This window comes from Neopsephotus bourkii, unplaced genomic scaffold, assembly GCF_033783945.1.
Source record: "Neopsephotus bourkii isolate Nb327-2 ecotype Australia unplaced genomic scaffold, CSIRO-AGI_Nbou_v1 NB_659, whole genome shotgun sequence".
In the NCBI taxonomy this organism is placed as follows: Eukaryota; Metazoa; Chordata; class Aves; order Psittaciformes; family Psittacidae; genus Neopsephotus; species Neopsephotus bourkii.
Genome location: NW_026901158.1, coordinates 8,969,959 through 8,987,607, shown reverse-complemented (window position 1 = coordinate 8,987,607; position 17,649 = coordinate 8,969,959). Strand labels below are relative to the sequence as shown.

General features: G+C 52.1%; 1 protein-coding gene across 4 annotated transcripts in view; it reads right to left on the bottom strand.

Annotated features, from left to right (window-relative positions):
- Nucleotides 1-17,649, bottom strand: part of WHRN (whirlin) — a 38,583-nt gene that overhangs the window by 14,061 nt on the left and 6,873 nt on the right. For all 4 annotated transcript variants that reach the window (XM_061352953.1, XM_061352955.1, XM_061352954.1 and 1 more), the window contains exons 2-3: nt 11,890-12,105; nt 5,231-5,356 (exon numbers count right to left, since the gene is read on the bottom strand). In XM_061352953.1, the coding sequence (XP_061208937.1) occupies nt 5,231-5,356; nt 11,890-12,105 (342 nt within the window). The remainder of the gene's footprint in view (nt 1-5,230; nt 5,357-11,889; nt 12,106-17,649) is intronic.

Below are 17,649 nucleotides of genomic sequence, written 5' to 3'. Positions count from 1 at the left end.
TGCAAAGACGCAAAAGAACCATCTGTGAAAGCAAAAGTTGACCCTGGCACATTATTTGCTGTAGGCACATTCCTGTCCCCGAGCACCCAGCTCCCGATGGAAATGTAACAGAAGAGATGGAGAGATTGCCTGGAATCTATGACTCCATTGTGTGATTCTCTGCAGCAGGCTCAGAGTTAGTCCTAGGACCTGTGTTTGAGTCGGGATGTGCAAAATAAGCATTGTTGGGCTTTCTTGTGCCTTCCTTCAGCAGCGGCGAGAACCCTCCCTGCAGAAAACAGCCAGGAAAGGAAAGGGAACAGCATCAGCTCTGAAAATGGGATTATTCTCATTTCCTAAGGAAAAATCTACCCTGAAAGGCAAAGGCTGAACAGGACGTGTGAAAGGTGGCTGACAAGAACCAGAGAGCAGAAACAACACAGCCCAGTGACAGCCTCCCCTCCTTCTCTTCCTGGGGACAAAGGGAACGGGAGGTGCAATCAAGAGGAACGTAATGGGCTCAAGGCAAGGGTTGTGAGCACCTGAAATCCCTTTAAACTGATCAGAATTGGCTCTGGGAGGAATTCAGTCACACAGAGAAATGGGTGAGAGCTTTTCAAAGTGAATTAATGTTAAATGACACCAAATTGAGCTGGGAATAACGGGGCTAATGGGGTGCCAAATGGTTTGGCACCAGCACTAGTCTTATTAAATGCTACTAATGTGCTAGGAGAGAGGTTAAATTACTTATGGGTACTACTGAAGTGGAAGGAGTCTCCCTTTAGCACAAGAAATTACCAAAAGGAGACCTTAAGAAATTGAAACTATGGGCAAGAAAAAGTGGAAATGTCCAAATTAAGACTTGCAGGAAACTAAAGAGGTTATAATGAGCTTCCCCAGGGTTGGGGCAGATAACTCACATCCAACGAGGCCAGTACAGCCTGTTGGAAGGATCCTCATGTGGGAGCAAGGCAAGGGAACAGTGGGCTCAGTGCTGTCGGAAACATGTTCTTTTCCCCAAACCTTGCAGCACAAGGATGTGGATCAAAGCAGATCCAAATGGGATCTGAATGGTTCTGTATGGAAGCAAACAAGCAGAGGAGGCTGGCTCCTGGGGTAGGCACTGGTTTGTGCTGGCCTCCCATTGAAGCACCGCCTGTCCCCATAAGGGTGACACGGTTTGAAGGACCGCTCCACACCGCCTCCAGGCTCCATCTGCGCACCGCAACCACGCACATCCTCACTGCATTGCTCCCTATTCAGCTCATTGCCCAGACTCGAAGCAGCCACGAGGCTTTTTATAGCTTCCTGCCTACGTGCAGACCTCTAAAGACGAGCCCCTTCTCGAGAGGCAGCTTTGTGACTAAAACCAATGACGTAAAATCATTCACCTCTTCCTATTTACAGTCTCTCTTTTACTCACTCGTGTATATATAGGCATAAACTGATTGCGGCGGCCTCTTTTTACCCCAGCCTTTGTGCTGGGACCTCAATGTTGAGTTGTTTGTTCAAAGCAAGCCACCCGAAAGCTGCTATTTCTGACGTAAAGGTCAAGAAGAGGAGAAATTGGCTTAAAGACCCACATCCTGACAAAACAGACCTGCAAAAGGAATGAAGCAGGAAGAAATGGGGATGAGCAGAACAAGGTCAGCTCCTGCACTGGCATTGCTGTGAACCTCAGGGGGGACAGAACCTCAAGTCTCATCATGAATAAACAGAAGGAAGCCAAGGCCAAGAGTATGAATATTTAATGCTTGACTGAGTGCAGAGATCAGCCTGCTCTCTGCTGGCACCTGAAACGCTCTGCTTGTGGCCACGGAGATGCAGTGGTACCCAAATGGGCATCGGCAGAGCTGGGTCTCCTCTGTGACACAATGCTCAGACCCTGGTTCTGTGGCAGACAAAAGCCAGCTGAGCTTTTGGGCCTCAGAGAAGCTGCCTTGGTTTTGACTGGTTTTCGACACCACATCGAAGGCCCTTTCATCAAAATTTAAGGGAAACGTGGAACATGTTATTAAAACATTCAAAAATGCAGGTTTGGTGCCATAGATGCAAGAAGGTTTTCACTGAAAGTCTGGCAGAATCAGAGAATCCCAGCCTGGTTGCTCCAAGCTCCACGAGGGGTTTTGGACCCTGCCATAGGAGAGGGTCACTTGGGCAGCAGGGACAAGGAGCATCCTATGGAGATGGCTGAGTGTTTCTGAGGGCACCAAGAAGTGAGAGCTGCTGCTGGAGGCTCCCTGCAGAGCATCCTTCTCTCCCAGACCATACATTACCCCTTGTTGGCCACCCTGCACCACTCTGCCTGCATCTCCTGGGGATGTCAGTGCATGCATCAGTGCAAGGTCATGGTGAAAGGCAGCAGGGACAGTGCTCTGGGACGTGAGGATTAAAGACAGAGATGATAAAAGGCACAGGACAATTTGTTTCTCCCTAACAGAGCTGGCAATAGAGGGACTGGCTGGAGCTGCTCCGTGTGCTGCATGGGTGACTTTGCAGAGTCACGGGATGTTTGTTCCCATCACAGACCCTGTGCCAGTGCCAGGCTCCATCTCCTACAGCCCAGAAGCCTGAAAAGGCAGGAAAAGAGGAAGCAGTTGCATTGCTTTTCTCCAGTTCTTTCTGTTCATTTCATGGTTACTGCTCCCACACTGATCCAGGCCCCTGCTTCTGCTGCTTTCCTTGGTTCAAACCCCACGCCTGTGAGCTCAGCACAGCCACGGTCTCAATGCAAACCAGCACACACAGGAGTCACAGCAGCAGAACACACAGCTTTATCCCTCTGTGTGTGTGTGTGTGTCTGTGCCAGCAGGATGGGGCTTTCCTGAATGCCAGGCTTGATGTGATCTCTGATATGCACCAACATTTCCCACCTGGGTTTGTGTGTGCTGCAGGCTGTCAGCTTAGAGCTGCTGGGAGGTCTGGAGATAAAGAAAGGCCTTTTATCATGGATTCATCGAATCCCAGACTGGTTTGTGTTGGAAGGGACCTTAAAGCTCATCCAGCTCCAACCCCTGCCATGTTTAATGTTCTGCTGGGCAGAGGTTGCTGCTCCAGGTGGTGATGGAAGGGATGTGATAGCACCAGGAGGGAAGAAGTGGTGGGTAAATGTGATTTCCAGGTCATTCGCTGCGCTCTGGAATGGAAGAATTGCGGTACTGTTCAATGGGAACTCAACCCAGCCTTGCTGGGTCATTGGGAAGTTCCTGTTGACTTCCCAGGCACCGAAAGCTTCTGTGGGTTTTATGGCTTCAACTGATTGTTACCAGAATTGAGTTGGTTCCTTAGAGCAGCCCCAGTGCCCAAAGGGGCTGCAGGAAAGCTGGAGAGGGGCTTGGGACAAGGGCCTGTAGGGACAGGCCAAGGGGAATGGCTTGAACCTGCCCGAGGGGAGACTGAGCTGAGCTCTTAGGCAGAAGCTCTTCCCTGTGAGGGTGCTGAGGCGCTGGCACAAGGTGCCCAGAGAAGCTGTGGCTGCCCCATCCCTGGCAGTGTTCAAGGCCAGGTTGGACACAGGGGCTTGGAGCAAGCTGCTCCAGTGGAAGGGGTCCCTGCCCGTGGCAGGGGTTGGAGCTGTATGGGCTCTAAGGTATTTTCCCACTCAAAGCATTCCATGATTTCCCTGCTGAGGACCTGAGAGAGAGGTTAAGACTTGGACTGATCCAAACCTCCAAGCTCAGCATTTCCCTTTGGTGTCATGAAGACTCAGGAGAAAGAAACCGGAGCCAGCAGAGGATGATTAAGTCTAGAACTGGTCACATTACCCCCACCAATGGATCCTGGTCTATAAAGCAAACCCTGGTGATCTCAGTGCCCACTCAGATGCAATGTTATCTGCCACAGCAACCTGAGCGACAAGACTGTGTCTGTTCCAGCCTAAATCACAGCCCTGCCCCACGCTGTCCACACACCTCATGCTGTCAGCTTTGACAGCTTTAACTGACTTTATGGGGCCACTGGAGCAAAGCTGAAGGCTGAGCCCCAGACCCTTCAGGGCCAATCCATGGGGAAATGGACCACCACAATGCAGAGAGGGGATCAGAGTGGATTAACACCAATGCTCAGCAGCCCAGCACCATTCCAGAGGAGTTTAACATCTATTGAGTCTGGACTGACACAAGGAGCAGGGAAAGAACCGCCCCTCAGAGCCCATGGGATTGCACTGGAGGAAGCAAAAAGGGCACAGAGGGGACTGTAGGGAATTGGATCATTCAGAGAGAAAAACCATACATGAAGAGAAACCCTGAGTGATGAAACACTGCAACCTGAGGTGTCCGAGTTTCCAATGTGCCCCATTCATGAGCAGCACAGATACACAAGTCCAACAGCTCCTCTTTCAGCTTATCTGACTGGTGACCCCATGAACATATATGATTTTAACCCAAATGACCCTTCAGGAACAGCTGGGATCCCAGTCCCATCCTGTTCTGAGGCCTCGTACTGTGGGAAAGCTGGAGGAGCTTGGAGATGATGTGTGTACATGGTGGGATGAAGGAGATGCAAGATCGCGCTTTACAAGAGGTCTCTGTAGCCAACTCCGGACCAGGGCAGCCTCAGAAGGACCCAACCACCCCACAGACACCCTGTAGGAAGCTATTAGACTATGGAGGGAGCCTGACATAGCTGGAGGTCACACCAAGCCAGGCTGCTGATAGGTGAGCTTTGCTCTATCCCTGAGGGTGATCCTGCTGTTCCTGCCCTTTAGCACATGATGCTTGTGAATCCAGGGCTGCAGGAGGACACTGGCACAGGCAGCTCGGCCTCCCCTCACCACAGCAGCTCAACACATGCTCCAAACATCAGGGCTTTGGATGCGAGATGCAGGAGAAGGGCACAGGACCAGGATCTTTAACAGCAAACTCTTCCCTGCCAGTTCAGGGAGGTGGCAGTGACTTTCCTCACTTCCAGTCCAGGCTGCACTCAGGTGTCTACATCAAAACCACCCCCAAGCTGTCTCAAAGGGGAGAAACCAGGTGTGGGGTTGTGCTAAGGCAGAAGACGAGGTATAACCTGCTTCAGAAGCTTCCTCTCTGCACAACCACCTTGCTCCCTAAAGGTTTAATAGCCAAAACATCCAAAGAACCTGCCCTGAAAATCCAGCTCCAGGAAAGCAACTCTCACCTCTCCACCGAGATCCCTGTTTGGCTTGGGACAAGGGGTAGGAACTGCAGCTAATGTGGCCCTGCATCCTCAATGTATGAAACTCAATCTCTCTGTCTCCCATCCCAGCTCACTGTGGGGTTGTTCTTACCTTTAAGCCAGTGCTCTCTGCTTCAGAGCCTTTATCCACACCGGTGATGTAGATGCCCAGGGAATACTCTGCCCCTCCTCGGATCATGAGGCCCAGGGATTTCCCTTCATTCAGGACCAGATTCACCTGCAGAGGACCAGGAACAGTCATTTATGTGCCCCCAGCTCCCCACACACTGGGATAAAGCCCTTCTGCAGGTACCTCCAGACAACCACAGCCCCAGATGGAGCTTAAAACCACCCTGCTTCAATGCAGAGGAAGGGGAAGAGAAGGTTTATACAATCCCAGCCTGGTTTGTGCTGGAAGGGACCTTAAAGCTCCTCCAGCTCCAACCCCTGCCGTGGGCAGGGACCCCTTCCACTGGAGCAGCTTGCTCCAAGCCCCTGTGTCCAACCTGGCCTTGAACACTGCCAGGGATGGGGCAGCCACAGCTTCTCTGGGCACCCTGTGCCAGCGCCTCAGTGCATCTCTTGCCCATCTCCCCGTTGCCCAGACAACCACTCGGGGCTGCCTAAAGGATGCTCAGAGGTACACAGCCTCAGGGTGGGTTCAGCTGAAGGCACAGAAGGCTCCCAGGGCTCCTCCACGCAGCCATGTGCTTTATGATCCCTATTTAATAATGCCAGGACAGTTATTTCCACCTATCCTGCCCAGAAGAGCCAGCTCATACTGCAACACTTCACTGGAGTCTACAGGACGGTAGCTCTGCATGAAGGCATTTACATTGCCCTTTAACACTATCCCAAGGTGCTGGTAAGCTGAGAAGCTGCTCTCCCCACCCCAATACCATCAGATGGAGTAAGAGATACTCCCTGCAAACCCGAGGCGCTGCTGCCCGACCTGGTTCATTTACACACATCCCAGCAAACCCAGCCTGCGAGGAGCAGAAAGCAACGATCCAGCCCCAAAGACCAGAGGCTGAAAGGACCTTCCAGCAACCCAAAGCTATGTGAATAAACCTGAGCACCAGTTAAACCCACATCGCTGCCGGCAATGCCACAACGTTGGGTTGCTGAGGCTTAATTGCATTTCTTAATCAGCTGATACCTGGAATAAACCCTGTGGAAATCACAATAGCAACTGGGGCTGTTGGGAAAAGAGTGGCAGCAGCAGCAGGGACCAGGGAATAAACAGCTCTGGGAGCATTTGGCTTGCTGACAAACTGCAGAATTAGGGAAGAGCTGAGGAATAAAGCGAGGGCTGCAGGCAGGGGGCTCGGCTTGAGCAGGCTGCGGAGCAAGGAGGAGCAGAGAGAAAGCCCTGAGGAGCCAAAGCAGAGATAAGCTGCTTGCAGGATGAAGCAAAGGCTGAGTCACTCCATGCTAAGGGCTTAGGGATAAGAGGGGAGGCTGTTTTGCACACAGTTTGCTAGGGAAGAGGCTGTTCCTACTGCCGGGGCATAGGGCAGAGGTGGTGCTCAGTAGGGTTGGCACCGTGGTGCTACTTGTCCCAAGCACAGCACTACCTGCACCCTCTGGCATCCTTGAGGACCCCCATGCAAGGCACCCCCTGTACCCTGCTGAGAAGGGAAGGTATTTCCAGGCTCACTGTAGCACCGATGCTGCCCATCCCCACCTCCTCCCCTCCACAGTACCAGGGCTGTGTCCAGCCCCGGGCTACAGCAGACTCATTGGGAAGATCAAGGTCATGCTTTTAATTTCAATTTCAACGCTGAAGCATCTGCCACCTCCTATAGCAGGGAATCGAGGGGAAATGAATGCCACCATCAAGAAGGCATTTTCTCTGAGCTGGTTTTTACACGGGATTTCATTTCTCTGGGTTTATGCAATTACCTGTTGATAGATGCAATTTTACCATTAGAAAAAGCACTTCCAGACAAGAATTACTCTCCATCAGCACGGCTCAGCACACAGCTGCCGGAGCGCATGGGAAGGCTTCGCCCATGCTGACAGCTCTTGCCGTGCCATTAGCGCTACCACACAACACAAACAACACTTAAGGAGGCTCGCAGGGCTCATCCTCCTCCTGCTCACCAAGGAAACCCCACTGGCTGATGTCTAGACATCCTGCAAACGTGCAGGCACAGCTCACAGCAGCACAGAGCCAGCTCACAGCCGTTAACTGAGGCACTGGGAGCAGCAATCGCGGCTGCTGGGGGTGCTGCATCCATCACTGCCTCCCCGACACCAACCCTCCCATCCAGGGCAGGATGTGTGAGGCCATGCTGGGGACCTGGATGTCACAGTTCCACTGGCAGCAACCCCCAGGAGCGCAGATGCCTCCCTGCAATAGAATCCCTGCAATAACAAGGAGATGCTCTGGTGCCCACCAGCATGGGTTGAGCTGAGCTCTGACCCAAGCAGCACATTTTGGGCTAAGTCTGCTGGGATGCTGCTCCAGAAAGAAGGATCCAGTGAACTGGGGGACCAGTGGCTCATGCCACATACCCCAGTCACCACAGGGAACAAACCACATAGCCCCGAGCACACTGAACATTCTTCTTGCTGTAAAGCTGAGCAAACCCAGCAAGCAAACAGTGAGAGATGTGGTGAGCTCTGTCACTTCACTCTGCAAATGTCATTAGAATCTAATAGAAAGAAATCCTTCCTTATCTCTCCTGCATCTCTTCTCCTTCATGCTCAAGTAGGCACCATTAGTGCCTCAAACATTTAAGCCACGCAGTGTTACCATAGATCAAATTTGTCTTCTTTTCTAATAACAACAGCTACTTGTGGAAACAGAACTGCCTGGAGGCAAGGGGATGCTCACACTCTCTTAGTGTATCTTTCCCTTCTTCTGCTGCACCAAAAGCTTACAGGAATAAGCAGCTCCCCTGGCAATAAGCACATTACAGCCACGATCCAGCTGATGAAATGGTGTTTCACAGGGAATTAGCAGCCCAACGCTTGCAGAGCGTTTTGCACAGGTCATTTTCCTCCCAGCTCAGCAGCACCTACAAGCTGCTGCTGGCTGATGGTCTCCAAAGTGCTTTTAATGGAATAAGCACTCGATCCCAGAAGGACATCAAGGACAATTCACAGCACAAGTGGTCCCTGATGTGGTGAAAAAGATCAGAGGACTTCACTGGACAGATCATACAAATCCTGCTTATTACTGGCCACTACCACTGGCTACTGCACCTATGGGGAGATGGGCACTGAGGAAGCTCTGGATCCACTGATTCCGACCACAGGGAAGGCTGCCCTTAGTGAGGAGATGAATCAGAGCAAACCTGAGGGAACAGTCATCTGCTCAACCCGCCACGGCAAGCACATGGTGAATGCTCCATCCCCAGCAGTGTTCAAGGCCAGGCTGGACAGAGCCTTGGGCAACATGGTCTCCTGTGAGGCATCCCTGCCCATGGCAGGGGGTTGGAACTGGATGATCTTAAGGTTCTTTCCAACCAAACCATTCTATGATTCTAAGCAAGAATTAAGGGGAATGGAGTGATGAAGGAGGTATGTAAGTTGTTGCACGTTCCCATGATGAAAAAAACATCACTATAGCTCCTGATGAAGAGTCCCTCTCCAGCATCCTTTGCAGCCCCCTTCAGACACTGGAAGCTGCTCTGAGGTCTCCATGCAGCTTCTCTTCTCCAGGTTAACAATGTTCTCAGCCTTTCTCCATACAGGAGCTGCTCCAGCCCCTGAGCATCCACATGGCCTCCTCTGGACTTGTTCCAACAGCTGCGTGTCCTTCTTATGTTGGGGACACCAGGACATTGAAAGCAAAGCCAATGGGCTTTGCTAACTTCCCAAATCCCCATAATGGCTTCCATTCGACAGTGAAAGAATCCCAGCATTCCCAGTTAAAACACAGTGTAAATCCATGGACCAGGTATATGCCAGCCCCGGGGCAGGTACATGGATCCCTCCTCTACCAGGCGGATCGGTTACCCCGTCACACACACGTCAGCAGCAGCAGTTTCCATTTCAAGCCCTTTGATAATGAATGCTTCTGCCTACAGATAAGCAAACTTGTTTCACATACAGAGCAGATGTATGGAGGAAAAGGTGGCCAGGCAGAATACCTCTATAGCCTAATGCAGGCAAGGTGCCTCCACCAACCTTGAATCTAACCTTGGTAAAGCCGGAAACATCAGGTTAACTACAGCAGCATCCCAATGCATTCAAACCTCCCTGGTTTACATGACTTCAGCTGCAGGGCTGAAGTCTGATCTCTGCTGTATTTTCCCTGTTTGAAAGCTTTTGCATACATATTCTAGGGCAATCAGATCAATTAGAAAAAAAGGGGGGAAATAACCAACTAATCCCACCCCTTTGCTCACAATGTAAAGCTATCCAGATACCAATTCATCACAGCAGTACCTGTCGATTGTGGTTGACTGGGCTGAATTCACCAGGGGTACGTGGCATTTATTTACATTATGTTTGAATAGAGTGACCACACTTTCAACAGTTAAACAGATACAACCCCACACATACAAATAAAGAGGGGAAAAAACTAGAGGCAGGCTGTTCCTGTGCTCTGGGACACATTTGCATCTCCTGATGGTCCACAGTACATCAGGACAAAGCAGCTCAGCTAATTCATGCCCTGAAGCAGGAGTTGAGCAAATGACATGGGCAGTCACAGCAAATAACCTCTCAAATCTACCAGCCAGGTCAGGCTCTCCTCACTGCAGCAAGCTTGGTCATGGGGACCAAAACAAGGCACCTCTGGGTACAGAAGGGACTGGTGGCCTTCGTCATCTTCATCAGAGGCTGTAGGGACAGGACAAGGGGTGATGGGCTCAAACTGAAAACAGGGGAAGTTCAGGTTGGAGATAAGGCAGAAGCTCTTCCCTGTGAGGGTGCTGAGGCGCTGGCACAGGATGCCCAGAGAAGCTGTGGCTGCCCCATCCCTGGCAGTGTTCAAGGCCAGGTTGGACACAGGGGCTTGGAGCAAGCTGCTCCAGTGGAAGGGGTCCCTGTCCATGACAGGGCTTGGGGCTGAGTGAGCTTTAAGGTCCCTTCCAACCCAAACCATTCTATGATCCTATGATGTAAGATGTAGCATCCACTGGGTTTTGCAGGTCCTGCAGATGGGAATTCAGGAGTGAAGGTTATTGTCACCGAGCCTTGCACGCTGACACCAATGGGCAGGATTGTGAGGAGGAGCTGGGTTTGGAGGCAAGCTTAAGGCAGAGCAAGGAGTGGAAGGGTCAGTGAGCCAGGGTCCCACAGCCTGGCTCAGCTAGAATGGGACCACTCGAAGCTGGGGACCTCTTATACCTTGATTGTGTGAGCATCCAACAGCAGGCAAGCCCAGCACGGATGCTCTTCAAAGTTTAATGTGGCCTTCATTCAACTTGGCTTCATTTCCCTCCAAAGCAGATTCAGCTGCAGTAATTAAAGCTCTTTTAACTTGCAAAGATCAGGTAGATTCTTCCTGTGCACCCCTGAGGAGCTGAGGAGCAGCCCAGAGGAGGGTGCTCAGGGGTGGTAACTGGTCCATACACAGCCAAGGTGTCCAGGGACAGCCAGGGCATGTGGAATCCCATCTCTGCAGGGACTGTTGGGAAGGGGCTGTCTGGTGCCACACAAGGTACAGGGCACACACACAGGCTTCTAAGCATTTCATGTTGATACCCAGCAAGGACTAAAGGAACAATGTGCACAGAAACACCTACCTCCAGCTTCAAAGAGCTGCTGCCTGCTGTATCAAGGTGACACGGAGGGGTAGGGGACAGCAGCAAGCCAGCCACAGCCGCTCTTCTCTTTTCCTTAAAGTAATGGGGCCTTCTCCCTTGTGGCCCACATGAATTTTACATCAGAAACTGCCTCAGCCTGGGTTAGATTTATTTCCTCTCTGGCCGAGGTGGAAAGCTCCAGCTTGCAGACCCGTCCAGGCAGAGATGAGGATGCTTTGGGCATACAGTCATAGGATCCCAGCCTGGTTTGGGTTGGAAGGGACCTTAAAGCTCATCCAGCTCCAAACTCTGCCACAGGCAGGGACCCCTTCCACTGGAGCAGCTTGCTCCAAGCCCCTGTGTCCAACCTGGCCTTGAACACTGCCAGGGATGGGGCAGCCACAGCTTCTCTGGGCACCCTGTGCCAGCGCCTCAGCACCCTCATAGAGATCTCAGGGTAACAGGATGGAAATAGGCTCCAAGCAACATTGTGCCTTTGGGAAAAGCACAACACTCACTCATATGCCAGTATCCCATGACCGCCAGTGAGGCCACACCATGTCCTGGTCGTACAAGGCAAACAGGCTCTCTATCCATCATCACAGAGAGAGTCTGTCCCTCCAGCCTCTGCCTCCAGTGCAAGAGGCAATGCTGCTCTACATCTACAAGACTCTGGGTCTGTTTGGGCATGGGAAGCACAAGGGAGAAGAAACACTGCCTCAAGTCAGGATTGAAGCTTGAACTTGAAGTGCTGGCTTCACTTATAGTAAAACCAGTTACACAGTAAGAGTACTGGGAATTAGATGTCCCTGCCCATGGCAGGGGGTTGGAACTGGATGAGCTTTAAGCTCCCTTCCAACACAAAGGAGGCTGGGATCGTATAACTCCTTGTGGGAGACAGGGGGAAAGCTACAGACCAAGGGTAAAAGCAGTACCCAGTATACCCAGAAGGAGAGACAGGCTATCCCCATGGAGGTACCACAGGAATGAGCAGTGCAACGGTTGGCACCCGCACGGCAACAACCACAGAGAGACCCCCAAGGCCGTGCCACCTCCCTGGGCTCACCTTCTTCTCATCCCCCTCCTGCAGGAGCTGGAGGTGGCTCCTCTTCTCGCTGTCCTTGCGCAGGGAGCTGTGCTGGTGCTGCGCCAGCCCCACCGGGGGGGACACGCTGCGGCCCTGCGGGTCCACCCACGTGTAGATGTGGTTGGTGACGTACCCCCCCGGGATGCGGCCCACCGAGTGCACAGACAGGTTCAGCTTCTTGCAGCCCTTCAGCACCTGGAAGGCAACCAAAGAGAGCAGAGTCAGTGCCTCTGGAGGGGGAAGCCAGCCCGGCTCAGGACTCCAGGTTGGAGGGGTTGTGCTCTTCCTTCAGGTGCAACGATTTCAAGCTACTCCGCACCCACCTGCTGAATGAGTGAGCTACATAAGGAAAACAACACAAGAAGGACATGGGGCTGCTGGAGCAAGTCCAGAGGAGGCCATGAGGATGATCATGAGCTGGAGCTCCTCCTGTATGGAGCCAGGCTGAGAACACTGGGGCTGTTCAGCCTGGAGAAGAGGAGCTGCGTGGAGACCTCAGAGCAGCTTCCAGTGTCTGAAGGGGGCTACAAGGGTGCTGGAAAGGGACTCTTCATCAGTGACTGCAGTGATAGGACAGGGGGTGATGGGTTCAAACTGAAAACAGGAAGCTCAAGTTAGATCTAAGGAAGAAGCTGTTCCCTGTGAGGGTGCTGAGGCGCTGCCACTGCTGATTCCCCCTCAATCCAAACTCTGCCACTGGAAGAGATCCTGATGCTTTAGGGAAATCCAACCTCTATTGCCATTCCATTACCAGCTGCCTTCCCCAGCACAAGCAATTAATGAGAACAATAGTTATTAAGTATACACATCTATTTAAAGCAGCATGCACAGAGATGATGCTGGGCCCAGATAAGGTGATGTGCAATTGCTCCTCCAGCCTTCACTGTGAGGAGCTGCCATAGGCACTATAGTAAAGTTAAATGAACAGGTAGGAGTCCTGCCTGGGGACAAGTGTAAGCGCTCCAAGGCCTCTGGAATGTTAAACTCTGGATCTGCTCCCAGGCGGTGCTTTGGGGTTATTTTCCCCACATGTATATGTCCTTTTGATGAACTGATCCCACAGGGTCTCCTCTTCCCACTGAGCAGAGAAGCTGCTGAGCAAAGCTCGTGACCAGGAAGAACAAATCCCAGCAGCTCTTTGGTGAAGAGTAAAACCATCAGTAACACTGGGCTGGCTGGATCCCAGTTCTGCACTGGCACCACTCCCTGCCAGAGCCAGCGGGAATCCAGCTCGCCAATTCCCAGTTCAGCATCTCCATCACAGATAGGAATCTGGCTGCAGGTTTGTCACATGCTCCCAAGGTCACCATGTGCCTGGAGAGCTTAAACAAGGGTTGTGAAACCAACAGCTCCATCAGATCAAGCACAGAGCACCCGAGCATCCTGAGCTGCTCACTAAGGCCAGGCCCCGTCCCCTTGGTCCCTCAAACATCGCCAACCAGGAATCCCTTCTCACAGAGGTGCTCAGCACATCCTGGCTTGATGGCATCGTTCCAAGCCTCACTGGGATGATGGAGCTGTATCTGAGCCCATTGTCCAGCCTAGGGTTAACACAGTGCAGGGATCCATCCGTGCTGCAAGGCACAGCTGGGATTGCTTGACCCAACGCTCATCATAGCAGCCTTCCAGTATCTGAAGGGGGCCTATAGGGATGCTGGGGATGGACTCTTCATTAGGGACTGCAGTGATAGGACAAGGGGTAACGGGTTAAAACTTAAACAGGGGAAGTTTAGATTGGATATAAGGAAGAAGTTCTTTACTGTTAGGGTGCTGAGGCACTGGAATGGGTTGTCCAGGGAGGTTGTGAATGCTCCATCCCTGGCAGTGTTCAAGGCCAGGCTGGACGAGGCCTTGGGTGACCTGGTTTAGTGTGAGGTGTCCCTGCCCATGTCAGGGGGGTTGGAACTGGGTGATCTTAAGGTCCTTTCCAACTCGAACTGTTCTATGATTCTATGAGCTGCCCTGCAGACAGGCCTAGGATGATCTGAACTCCACCACAATGAGTTGGGATTAAGGAGGCTTCTCACTTACCCTCAAGCTACCAGTGCAAGGGTGACCCCTATGAGATGGGGTTCAGCTTCCCCCCGAAACATCCTCCATTCATTCAAACTAGAGCCAACTCCATCAAAACCTGTTTTAAGCCTGGATAATGGCATTTCCTTCCCTAGGTACCATGACAGCAAACAGCACTGACAGTCCCATGAACAGCCTCATCTCTGAACGGGGCTGCAGCTCCCCATCAAGCACAGGTAAGTGATGAGGATGCACAGTGATTCGTCCAACTGTACACGGTTACAGTCCTCCTCCTGCCACAGAAACACCACAGCATCCTGACATGCACTCCCACCCTTTTCCCCTCCATTTGCACTGATCCCAGCCATTCTTTACCTGGACATGTTTATAGACTCCCCCAAAGCCAGCTGCTGAACAACACAACCTTAAATAAGGAAGGAACAAAGGAAAACCTCAATAGCTAAAGCTGGGTCAGGAGCACACACAGGGATCTGTTCGGGACTGATGCAGGGATCCTGTTCCTCCCTTCCATGAGGATCCATCCTGGAAGTGGGGACCAAAGAGAAGCTTCTGGGGTTTCAACTCTACCAGGCACAGGAGAAGTGATGAGCGCAGGCAGGGCTCCATGCTGGGCACCAGGAGGCTGATGAAGGTTGGCTCCATCCTGCCTCAGCACATCCCCATGGCTGATGCCTATTGAAGAGCTAGGGCAGGAAGGTAATGGAACCTCAAAACAGGCCTTCCCTACACTTAGGAGCCCTTCAGGACATGGCTCTGCTGCCTTGCCAGCACCTTTTGGGTGATCACAGGTAGGGGAGCACAGTGACACCCACAAAGGACTTACTGCTGTGGGGCAGAGTGGGCCCATCCATACAGATGACAATTCATAGACCCCCAGCCTGGTTTGTGTTGGAAGGGACCTTAAAGCTCCTCCAGTTCCAAGCTGCTGTGTTCTGCTCCAAACTCAGGCAGAATTTGGCCTTCCCCATCAATAACACATCTGAAGGCTGCTATGAAAGGTTTAATGCTAACCCCATGGCGTGCAAACGCACTGCTCCAAGGCAAGCTGAAGGGAAGAATTCAGCTGAATATGGGGATCAGTGCCAAAGCATTTAGCAGAGAAACAGCCACCGACTGCCTAGAAATGCTATTAGAAGCAGCAAGAGCCAGAGAGAAGGGCAGGTTGGTTCCATGAGGCCACCCATCCCCTAACAACACTCTATGGAATTAGCTAGCAAGAACTTCGGGAATGAAGTAGATTGCTTCAAGCAGTCAAAAAAGCAAACACACATCTCACATACCCACCAAACCAAACCAACACACCTTGTTCCTTCCTAACACGAAGCCTGGCAGCACCGGTGCCAAACTATTCCTGCCCAGCATGGCCTGCATTACTGAAGGCTTAACCCTCCCACCTTCATAATGCTCCCCTTGTTCCTACCGCTTTGAAGGTGCCAAAGGGTTGAACGCGGTGTAAAAGCATCCTCTGGGCCTTCCAAAAGGCACCCAGTAGGAACACTGATGTCAGAAATCAATGGCACTTAATCCCCGCTATTCCTTTGGCAGCCTGAACTAAAAGTGCCTCTGGTAGGGATGCAGCCCACTCATTTACCTTCAGTGCTAATGAAACGAGCAATCTATTCCAATGCGTGCCCTTAGTGGGTAGAGCACAGTTTGATGCTAGAAGCATTAACTCTGAGCCATCCTCCCCCTCGCTACAGACTCAAGCTGCTCTCTTCCGGCAGTGAGAGCCTCGCCAGAGCTCTTTGGCTTCTTGGGCTGCTCACATAATGGGCATCCAAGCACTCGCTCCATTTGCAAGCCGCAAAGGTCAGTGTGGAGGTTATCAATCACTGCGCAGCACTCAACCCTGCGCCAAGTGCCCACAGAGTGATGCTTTACAGAGTCCAAAACCAAAAGCTGCAAAGGGGAAAGAACTGCAGAGATGCCACAGGAGGGAGGCAGAGGGAGCTTTTGCAGCACGCTCCAGCACCATGCAGATGCACAAGTTTAACCGCTCTTTCCTGCACTATCACAGAATCCCAGCCTGGTTCGTGTTGGAAGGGACCTTAAAGTTCCTCCAGCTCCAACCCCTGCCACAGGCAGGGACCCCTTCCACTGGAGCAGCTTGCTCCAAGCCCCTGTGTCCAACCTGGCCTTGAACACTGCCAGGGATGGGGCAGCCACAGCTTCTCTGGGCACCCTGTGCCAGCGCCTCAGCACCCTCACAGGGAAGAGCTTCTGCCTAAGAGCTCAGCTCAGTCTCCCCTCGGGCAGGTTCAAGCCATTCCCCTTGGCCTGTCCCTACAGGCCCTTGTCCCAAGCCCCTCTCCAGCTTTCCTGCAGCCCCTTTAGGCACCAGCAGACTTCTACTGGACCCAGGTAGTTCTAAGCCAGTGGGCTTCGCTACACCAAGCAAACTCATACGAGTGCCCATGGGAATGATGCCTGTGTCTGCTATAGACAGTGGGGGCTGCAGGGGGAGGACTGAGACCTACAGGGAGGTGAATTGGACAACATGAGCTGAATGGCTCCTCTGCCAGCAGGAAGGATGGAGCAGAAGACAGCAGGCAGCAGCACAACCTGCCCCCAAAGGGACCCTCTGCACGCAGGACACATCCAAGGCTGTTACAGCTCCCACTACACACCTTGGTTAAGGCCAAGTTTGCCAAGTGCAGTACAAATGCATAGGGAGAGCTTTTCCCCAGCCCATGATCAGTGTGTTGCAGTGAATAAGATGCCCTGGATCAAGCGTATCCCCATCATCCTGCCTGATAACGAGCAGGGAACTGCTGCTGTGCACAGGAACCAGGAGACTGGTCTGCACTGACACCTGCAAACAGCTCATCCCTGCATGGGGAGGACAGAGACAAGTGGAACAAGACAAAGGTGACACAGAGGCAGGTGGAGAGAGACATCAGTAACAGGAGGGATAACGGGAAGCAGAGACACTCCAGATGGGATGCTGGGTGACAGGAACCAGAGAGGGAAGTGGTGGTGACACAGCACAGGGGATGGAGGGTGCGAGATGTCCTCCTTGTCAGGAAGACTAATGGGAACTGTGGGAGGCACAGTCCAACCTCTCCCCCTCTCCCAAGGCAAAGGTGGCAGCAGTTTGGCTTTCAAGTAGTGGCACTTATGCAAATGAATGCAAATTGATGCATAATTACGGTGATTGCACATATTTAGCCCCAAGGCATCGGGAAGCCAGTGTCCCTTTTACCTGGAAAGGTTAAATGAAACCTTAGCTCCAAGGCTGTCTCCCTCTAATTGCTGACATTCCTCATTCCCACCTCAAGACAAGAGCTCTGTAACCTCCCACCCCTCCCAAAGCTGGTCACTGCCCAGAATATCCATAAGCAAGCCTAGAACAATTTAAAACAGAGCAGGAAAGCATCCCATTATTCCAAGCTTGGAAAGCTGTTTAGGTGCTTTCAGAAGGGTGGTAGGGCATGAATGGAATCCTGACCAAAGCATTGCCCTGGGTTCCTCTGTCCTCTTCTCTTTCCACTCCACCACAAACCATGCTGAAAAACATCACAAGGACCCCCAACAAACCAACCCATAATAAAGAACCATGGGATGGTTCGTTAGTTGGTGGAAAAACTAACTTGGAAAGAATCAGTGGGGGGAAAGGAGCAAGACATTTGACCAAGCATCAAGGATACGGGGCTTGGAGCAAGCTGCTCTAGTGGAAGGTGTCCCTGCCCATGGCAAGGGATTGGA